At 61.7% G+C, this 9,858-nt stretch overlaps 1 protein-coding gene across 1 annotated transcript; it reads right to left on the reverse strand.

The window, feature by feature from the left end:
• Positions 1-305: 305 nt before the first annotated feature.
• On the reverse strand, positions 306-8,317 carry LHX5 (LIM homeobox 5; the record flags this gene model as incomplete). The annotated part of the gene is made up of 5 exons (XM_081286528.1): positions 306-673; positions 4,231-4,396; positions 5,098-5,375; positions 6,013-6,236; positions 8,145-8,317. The coding sequence occupies 5 exons, from the start codon at positions 8,315-8,317 to the stop codon at positions 306-308; spliced, it is 1,209 nt and encodes a 402-aa protein (XP_081142654.1).
• Between the last annotated feature and the right edge of the window lie 1,541 nt (positions 8,318-9,858).

Consider the following 9,858-nt stretch of genomic DNA (forward strand, 5'->3'; position numbering starts at 1 on the left):
CCGGGATCCAGAGCGTGCTTGGAATCTCTTGACCCTCCAGAATATCGACTTTGGTCCCAAGAAATTGCTCACAGCTGCCCGGAGAGCGCTGGCAGGCGGCTGGCTGGAGCTGGAGAGCCCCCGGGGTGCAGATGGGGGTCGGCCCCCCTCGGCGCCCAGCCGAGGAGCAGCTTCCAGTTGGGTGCGGACCCGAGAGAGAACCCCTGAGGGAGACCGGGCCGCGTCCGCGTCGGGCGTTTTGGTTTCGGAGGCTGCGTCCGGGCTGCGCCCCGGGGGCCGTGCGCAGGGGCGGCCCGGCCGCGGCCTTACCACACGGCGGCCTCGTTGAGCTCGGGGTTAGGATGCGACAGGGGTCCGCTGTAGCCGCTGGTGCCGCTCATGGGGAAGGGCGGGCTGGGCCCGCCGCTGAACACCTCGCCGGGCATGGGGTGCAGCGCGCCCGGCAGCCCCGGCTCGGGGCTCGGCGTGTCCGGGTGCGAGATCATGTCGGTGAACCTGGGGTTGTCGGCGGCGTGCGGGCCGGCGAGCGGCGGCTCCAGTGCGCCCAGCGGCGTCGATCCGGGCCCCGAGGCAGCCAGGAAGCTCGAGTCGGCCGGGGACTGCGCCTGCGACGGCGGGCCGTGCGCGAAGAAGTCGTAGTTGCTTCCGGGCGCGTAGTAGTCGCCTTGGTAGTCTGCGGGAGGGAAGCGGGAGGGGAGAGGCAGCAATGAGACACCGCCACGTCCCGGAGGGGCCCGCCACGTCCCGGAGGGGCCCGCAGGATCCCGGGGAGGAGGTCCCCTGAGACCAAGGCCTGCCTGGGACGCATCGACGTGGTCACCGGCGCAAAAGACCTTACAGACGCGAGAGGGGGCGTTAGTGGACAAAAACTCGAAGTCAGAGACCCAAGGCTGTCTGCAGAGACTGAGGGAGAATGAGGCCCGGCCTGTGGAGATGGGGGAGGACGCAGCAGACCCTAGGGTAAGGCTGGGGAAAAAGATAATGAGAAATGAGACTGCGAGGGACAGCGGCAAGAGAAGGGCAGCGACCCAGGGAGACAGACCCAGAACGCGGCAAATCTTCAAGTCCCAGAGACGAGGGGGACAGCGGTGGTCAGAGACGCAGAGACAGCGAAGGATTCCAGGGTCTTAGAGTCGGGGAGGGGCATGGGCAGAGGCAGCGGGGAAGGCTGAGGCGAGTGGAAAGCGCAAAAGGCACAGCAGCAGGGAGTCACCAGACTTGGAGACCCAGAGATGCCCAGGATCGGGACAGCGATGCAAGGGCCGGATAGGGATCCGAGATCGAGTAAGAGTCCCGGCTAGAGATACACCAGAAAACCGAGGGTGGACGGCGAAAGGAGCAAGACGCAAGATGAAGAGGCAGATGCATCCAGAGACGGTGAGACAGTGGGCCAGCGAGATGAGCCCAAGAAACCGCTGAAGACTCCGAGGCAGGGAAGGAGCCGGTGGTAATAAATGAACCGGCAGGAGCAGAGCACTGCGCGAACTCGGGCTGCGGGACCACAGAGGGGTTGTCCAGTTGAGCTCCCAGAGCATAATCTGGACGCAGAGCAGGCAGGCCCCTTCTCTTCCGCCCCTGAGCCCCACCGACCTGGTCCGGTCTTTTGCCCTGCCAACCAGACCTGCCAACCAGAGCCCCTGCGACCCTCCTGGTGGGGGCGGGAGAAAGCGGGCTCTGTTTGAACCGCTTTGCTAGCTACTGGAACAGAGAAACTGAGCCCTGGCCACTCGGCAAAGGGAGAACATTGGAAGGCACCTGGGGTGGTGGCTTGGTTCTCCAGTTTCACCCTGGGTGCACAGGCCAGGGCACCAGGTTCCGAACCATTTGTGAAGGTTTAATCCTTTGCAGAAGCTAATGAGATCTACCTGCTCTCTCGCAAGAAAAAAAAATGGACAGATGCGGATTTCCCTGACATATCCAGGGGTTCCAGGACTCCAGGCCACAGGTCATCCTCCAAAAACAAATTGTTTCTGCATCAACCCTTGGGCCTCCTTCCACAGCCTCTCCTCCAGGTCTTTGGGGACAGCATGCTTCCCTTCCCACTTGGGCCCCTCAAGTATTAGGGTATGGCACCCTTTTGAAAGGAGCACTTTGTAGCCTGCTCTAATGTCAACAACCCGCATTGTACGGTGGGAAAACCAGCTCGTCCATAAGCCAGGGTCTCTTCTGCAAACCCACTCCTCCTACTCAGTCCTGGAGTCTCCGTCACAGGCCAAGTTTGGGACGCCCTCCCCCCCTCACCACCGCCCGCCGCCCCCTTTCTTCTCCAAACCCTGAAATCTGTCCAAAATGGGGGGTGGTGTCTGGAGGCGCGCCCTGGAGACAGCTTAGGCAATGGCTAAAACCCTCGCCGGTTACTTTTTTTTTCTTTAACTACAAATTCTATTCTCCCCGGAAAGTGAAGGAAAAGGTTCAGAAAAGCGAATTTGGGCCCTAAAAGGAAGGGGATGGGGACGACCGCGGCCCGTAGCGAGCCGGCAAACCAGCGAAGGCCGCGGCCCCCGCGCGGTGCGCGCCGCCTCCGCCCATATGGCGGCCGGGCCGGAGGTAATTGGAACAAACGCCGTCTGAAAAGGGCACAAAAGCCGCAGCTGGGGCTTTGTCCGCGCTCCCACGGGGAGCCGCCGGCCCCGCCGCCCGGCCCCTTTCTCGCCCGCTGCCGGCCGCCACCGCCGGGATCTCCCAGCGCGGATTAGGCGGGGCTGCCTCGCTGGGGGCTGGGGAGCCCTGTCCCCCGCTTCATTCCGGGATAAGAGGGGCCCCGGTGTCCTGCCCCCCACCCCCAGCAGGCGCGCAGGGAGAGGAGGCGGCGGGATTGGTGCGGGGCGCCCCGGTTCTCCGGAAAACTTTGGTTAATTACTCAGGCGGGGAAAAATTCCGGGTCAGTACCGCCCCCCGCACCTCCCCGCTCCCGCCCGAGGTTTTGTGCAGGTGCAACGAGTGGGTGAGTGGAGACCCCGGAGAACACACCCACAATCTGGACTGTCCAGGGCTGGGCAGCAGAGGCTCCCTAATACGTGCCCGGAGGCCGGTCACCGGGTTCTCTTACCTCCCTCCTGGAGGCCTGGCTCCTGCCTTCCCTCCCTTCCCTGCTTTGTCCCTGGATCTAGTTTTTAAAGGGCAGTTGCCTTTCTCAAACTGGGTTACTATCCCAGAGCAGGCCCGCAGCGGAGTCCTGCAGAGGTGTGCAGGCTCTCAGGTTAGGCGCTCCCCTAGCTCCGGGAGCTCAGAGGCTCATGAATAAGGAGAAGAAGGAGTTTTCTCAACCCGCCACCCCCCAACAGTGCTGCTAGTCCCGGGAGCAAAGGACTCAGTGTGCGGGAGATGAGATGGGAGTGGGCAGTTGGGATGGGTCAGCAAGCCCTTGTGAGGGGAAGGAGGTGGGGGAGAGGAGGAGGGGAGGAGAAGAAAGGGCGAGACCAAGTGGGGCGCCCACTCCAGGCTGAGACTGGTAATGCTGAATTTTGGAATTTTCCCTTGGCAATTGGGGTCTCAATCTCTCCAGACCCAAAGATGGGAAAGTGGACATCAAGCGGCCCCCAATCCAGATGAATCCCTGCCTGTCTGGGACTGGAAGGAGGGCGCAGAGCAACTGCTGGCTTGTGGGCTAACAGGGCCAGACTCAGGGGCCACGGTCCCCTCCCCCAGCAAAACAGGAACTACTGCACTGCAAGCAGGGAGGACGCAGCCCAGGGAGGAGGACCCCGGAGGGACTCTGAGCACTATCTCAAGCAGGGTTCCAGCTACTGCCAAGTACACCAGGCACCTGGGCAAGGGCGGCCGGAGGGCTGTGTGTTCCCGGGGCGCAAGTTCTTGTGGATTTGCCACTGACCGCATTATACTGAGGCCCGGGGAGTGTGGGGGTCTCTGGGTCTCTTTCTGGGTGTGTCTCGGTGACAGTGTGTGGGGAGTTGAGTGTACCTGTTGTGCGGGGTTCTGTGTAACCCTCCCTCTACTACCACATCCCTGAAGTCTCTGAATGAAAGCAAGCGCGCGGGCCCACGTGTCCTGGGGTGGTAGGTGAGGACAAGTGTCATGCTCTCCCGTGTGGTTATTTGTATATCACTGTGCCTGCTTTTGTCCACGAGATATCTGTGGATAAGGGTGCCCGAGTTGATGTCTGTCAAGGGGTGTCCTTGATCGTGTGTCAATGAGAGAAAGCGAGGGGTGTACCCAGGTGCCCAACAGTCCGGCTGGGGGTGGAGCCGTACTTCCCCGTGCGCCCCTTACCTCCATAGTAGGTGTACGGGGTGGACCCCAACATCTCGGACTCGTCCAAGCGGCCCCCCAGCGGACGCATGCGCCGTGGACTCCGGAAGAAGGCGTGTCTCCGGGCGCCCAGCGCGCTCAGCTGTTTCATCCGGCGTTCTTTGGACCGTCGGTTCTGAAACCACACCTAGGAAGGAATTTGGGGCTGTGAGCTTGGGGTCAGGGGTGCCCTCGCTCCTCCCCCTGCCCGGGCTGCCCCTGCTGGAGCCCAGCGCCTTTTGCGCGCCAGGACTCCCTTGAGGCGAGGGCCCCGGCCGGATTAGGCCGGTAGGGGTGGAGAAGGGCCTCGGCGAACCAGCCAAGGGTGAAGGATTTCGCGGACCCGTGGGGCGACTCATAAAGACTTGGGCTTCCCGGTCCTCCGCTCGCCCGCGGCCTGACGGCTTTATAAAGGCCTCCCGCCCGGCAAGCTCTCGCCTCGGCTCCAGAGCCAGCCGGGCTCTGGCCGTTTGTCTGTCTGCCAGCGCATCGGTTGGGGCCGGGCATAGCTTTTCTTCGCTGGGAAGATGGGAGGGTGGGAGGGAAGGAGGGGGGTCCTGGACCCCAAAGAGGCTTAAACCTTCGCTGAACATGGTGGGGAGCAGAATTCAGAGAGGCAAAGTGGCCAGGTCCACTGTGACATCTTCAGGAGGACAGCGGGGCGGGACTGACTCTTTGGCTCCAAGTTCCCCACCTCGGGCGGTGCCCAGCTGTCCCCGACCTCGGGTGCACTGTCTGTCCCTAGATCAGAACCCTGCACGTTTCTTAGACGAGGAGGCTTCTTTCGAAGAGTCTCCGGGCCCCGCGCCCCAGTACCGATGGAGAGGAGTGACCCGACCCCGGCCGCACCTGGATGACACGCATGTTGAGGCCAGTCTCCTGAGCCAGCTGCTCGCGGATGTGGCGTGTGGGCTTGGGCGTGGCGGCGAAGGCGGCCTTGAGCGTCTCCAGCTGTTTGGCTTTGATGGTGGTGCGCGGGCCGCGCCGCTTGGTGCCCGAGTTCTGCTCCTCGTTCTCGTTGTTGGCCGTCTCTTTGTCCGACGAGGTCGAGTTGTCCGTCTCTTTGGGGTCGTCCTGCAGGGGGTCCTGGAGGTCCGGGGACAAACTGCGGTCCGTACAGGATGACACTGCGGGCGGACGGATTGGGAAGGGGGACGGCAGTCGTCAGCGGCCGGTTCCATCCGGACCAGGCTACCGCCGGCCGGCGCGGGGTTCCCTCCCGAACCTGCGACAGCCCCTCCCCCCAGGGACCCGGCGCCCGCCCACTCTCTCCAGGCGGGGCTGGGCCTTTGAAACAGCCCTTCTCAATCTCAGCCCATCTCAGCTGGGGTCCGGGTACAGAGGGCACGCTCTCTAGAAAACCCACCTTCTTGGAGAGGGAACAGAGCAGTGTGCAGCCCCCCTTCCACTTCCTTTCCGCCCTTCCTCCAAATCCCAGAGAATGTCCTCCCAATGCATCTAGAAATTGCCCAGGTCCCAAATGACAGAGAGTGAATTGTGCAGTTTCAAATTTGAGGGAGGAGAACTTGGAAAAGGCTCCTGAATTGGAGGACGGTGCACCCAGCTTCCCTGCAGGACAGGCTCCGGATGTCCTGTCTTCCCGGGTCTTTAATAACCCTCTCCCGACCCTAGAACGGCTCAGCCGGTGAGTTAGGATGATGAGCTCTGAGCCCAGTACAGACCGGGGAGCCGGGGGAGGCAGAGTGCGCCAGACCCAGGTGTGTGCTAGGGCCACCGGCCAGGGAAAGGCAGAGGCCTCCATACCGGAGTTGAGGCTGCCCTCCTTGAGGCTGGAGGAGCTCAGGTAGTCATCTTTGCACACAAACTTGTTCTCATCGATGACGTAGAGCTCTTCACCCGTGGACAGCTGCTTGTTGCACACCATGCAGGTGAAGCAGTTGAGGTGGAAGACTTTGCTCCGGGCTTTGCGCACCAGGTCGCTGGGGGAGATGCCCTGTGCGCATCCTGCACACTTTGTGCCGAAACGCCTGTGGGACACAAGGTGTCCGTCACATTGAGGTGGGCCTAGTGTCCAGTCCCCCTGATTCCTTCCCATTGCCACGGCTTTCCAAAGGCCTCTATTTCCACCTCTGCAACAGAACCCTAATTCTGTCCTCCCTGTCTAGAGCAAGAGAAGTGGGACAAATGGCCTGGGCTGTTTTGGGGATGGGGACTGTCCTGTCTCTAGGGGGTTGATTCAGACTCGACTGGGCTGTGAAGCAGGGAGTGGTGGGTGCAGCCTGAAACCAAGTCACAGCTCAGAGCATCCCAAGATGCCTTCTTGTCCCCCACATCCCAGCTGGATCTGTTTAGGTTGCCCGGGAGTCCATGCTCTCGAGGTCTGGCAGGCTGGGTTGGGATCACATCTTTGCTTTGCCTCCTGGATCCTTTCTAGTCTTCTGAGGCCCAGGTAGGGCCAATCTGCCTGGCCAGCTGGCCCTAGCAGTGGGGGTGGGGAGCCCCTTTCCAGGGCTGGACTTGAGCAAGAAGGAGGGAATCTTCTGCTAATTCCCAGCACAAACTGGAAGCCTTTCCTTTCCGAACCATGGAATCAGCTGGATCTAGCTGGGAGCTGTGGACAGCAGGGCCTAATCGGGGTAGGGACTGAGTTTCAGCCCCACCCCCACCTCTGGCCCTGGCGGGGAGCAGGAGAATGTGACCAGAAAGCCATCCAGAATGCTGCAGGCCAGGACATGGATTCCCTCTTTTCCTACTTCCAGAGCTAATTCCTTTTCTCCCTGGCTTTGCACTCAGGAAGAAAGAGGCCTCCCCCAGGACGGGTAGTGTAAGCTCCCAACGGGAGGGGTGAGGTGCAGGGTGTGTGTGGGGGGAGGGCTCAGGACTCTGGGGACCCCACATACACTCACACCCATGTCTCTAAACAGGGTGAATTTGGGTGACATTGATGTAGTGAGGGCATTAGAAGCCATAAGTCACTTTTGGCCTTATCCGGCAGCGTAATTGGCCATATGCACCTTATCAAAAATCATTAGGCGCTTTGCAAGCACCGCCACATTAGCAGCGCGGGCCTGGGGCCGGGGAGTTTACACGTGTAAAGGCGCGGCTGACATTTTCTCCTATTCAAATTCCCTGGTGCCGGGTGCTGGGGCCGGCAGGCTGCCTTTCTCTGTGGTGCTAATCACACCCCCCCTTCCCTCAGCGCCTGGAATTTGCACTCACAAAGCTGGCTCTGGTGCCCAGTAGGAGCAGGCAGGCTAAGCTGCCCAAAACCCAGCCCTGCAGGATTCTAGGCTGCCCCTCAGCTTTCCCAACTGGGGAAACTGAGGCCCAGAGAAGTGAGCCGTCCTGGCCTGTGGGCCCCAAACAGATCCGGAGGTAGGTGCCACAGCCCCGGCTAGACCTCCAAGATCCCGGTTCCCAGCCTCCATTTCGTTGGTGCTGTTCAACATGAGAGGCAATATTTAAGGGGTTGGGGGAATGGAAGGGCAAAGTCCTTCTGCCTGTAGCCAGGGCCGACCTTCCCGTGGAGCGGGGAAGTTTCTCAGTGTCCAGGAGGGCACCCTGTCTTCTGCATTCTGCTGAAGGGAGAAGCCTCCAGTGGCCCCTAACTCTGGGGAGAACCGTTCTCCCTTGAATGGGGCTTGACGCGTGTGTCCTGGGCTTGCAGCGTTGGGCAGGGGAAGGGACGGATGGAGAGCAAGTTTGTCAGGGCTTCCTCCCCTGCCCTCTGCACCGACCCCCTGGAGGGGCAGGGCAGGCCGGGCAGCTGGCGGCGTCCTTCTTCCTCCGCCTGGGCTCGGCCCTTTCCGGGACCGAGGACAGTGAGCAGAGGGCCTTTGCTCCTCGCTACGCTCGTGAGCCCGGGAGGCTGGGATGGGCAACCTGGTCCCCCTTCCCCTGCGCCCTGGTGGAGCGCGGGCAGGGCGGGCTCTTACCTGAAGAAGTCATTTTTGCAGTAGAGCTTGCCCTCGCGCGAGAAGCACTTCTCCGAGAGGTTGGTTTTGCACTCGCAGCACTGAACACATTTGATGTGCCACGCGCGGTCCAGCACGTTCAGCAGAAAGCGGTCGAGGATGGGCCGCTCGCAACCGGCACAGTGCACCATCATAGCCCCGCGCCCTGGCGGCTCCGGCCGCCTCGCCGTCCCTAGGGGCCGCTGGCCCTTGGGCCTCGGGGCCCCGCGGCTGTTCTCCGCCTCTTGTCGCCGCCGCCGCCCGGCGAGTCCGGTCCGGACCTAGACTCAGCCAGTCAAGTCCTTGGACGATCTCTGGCCTGGCTCTGGGCTGCCCAGAGTGGGTTGGTGGGGGGCGGCGTTCACAACCTCATTCTCCAGTTGCGCGCGCCCCGGCGCCTGTTCCGGGCTCCCCCAGGTGTCTCCGGTGGCTGCTGGCCTCGGCACTGCCGGGCGGCTTTCCCCGGTGGCGAAGGCGCCGGCACTTTCCCCCACTTTCAAGCGGTCCCGATCCTCATCTTTGTCTGGCCGCCGCCTAATTCGCGCATCCTTATTCAGATTTGGTGACGTGGCGCGGCACGTAGGGGGCCCAGCGGCCAATGGGCGCGCCGTGGCCATGGCAACCTCTTAAATTTATAGCATATCTAAATTGGCTACAGCGTTGCGGTCCGGACAGAGCAAAAAAAACAAGGCATCCGTATTGTTGAGTATTAGCTTCTACCTGGTTCGGAGGCTAAGTAAGTATTTACCTTCCAGTTTGGGGCTGGGGGAGGGGTGCGGGGCGCGCGACACGAACACGGACTTTTTCTTCCTCTCTCCTCGCCAATATTTGGGGGCCGGGGTTTCAAGGCCTAGTCAGGGAGGGGCCTCCCTTCGCGTTTTGCCATCCCTGGAACTTGCAGAAGTTGGCCAAGGCCGGGAGCGCGCTCTAGTCCGCCTCCCCTTCCCCTGCCCAGCCCCACCCCCATTGGACTTCTGCACTCCGGTGTCCCCGGGGTCTGAGCCCTGGAGCTGCGACAACGCGGTTCTCTGGACTCTGGATTCTTTTGTCATACACTAAGCTGGGGCCCAGCCGGGCCTTTCTCATGGAAAGAGTGGAGGCCACGCGGCTTGGGGAGCTTTTCCAGCCTGGCCACAGGGCCCAGGCCTCTGCCCAGACCCAGGTTAGGGCGGTGTATGTGTGTGTGTGTCTCCTGATCCCCTACGCCAGAGTTTCAGGCCTGAGCCCAGCGGTCACTCAGTTCAGAGAGTTGTAGAGGGGGGCGGTGAGGTCCACCCTGGATGGGTCTCCACTCAGGCGACTCAGAGACTCAGAGGTGACCCTCACCACATCTCTCCTTTCCCGGCCACACCTTCCAGATTCCAGATCAGTAGGTCCAGGCGCCAAGGTGAGTGGGTGGCCCCACCGGAGCAGAGAGGCTGGGGGTTACTTGGGCACTGTTCTCACTCATCCCACCAGCGGGCGGCTGTGTGTGAAGTTTGGCCCTTCACGGTCCGGGAGGAGCAGCCCCGGGCTTTCCTAGCTCCACAAGACTCTGAGTTTGTGGGCAATATGCTTGTTTGTTAGTGTGCTTGTATGTGTCCCTGCAGGTCTGGGGAGGGGGGGGAGTGTGTGGGCTTGAGAGGGATGAGAAGAGACCAGGGCTTTTTTTTTTTTTCCTCTTGAAGGCCATCCGGGCCACCCTCAGGAGCCTCCA

This window comes from Spermophilus citellus (assembly GCF_964194105.1).
Source record: "Spermophilus citellus genome assembly, chromosome: 3".
NCBI lineage: Eukaryota > Metazoa > Chordata > Mammalia > Rodentia > Sciuridae > Spermophilus > Spermophilus citellus.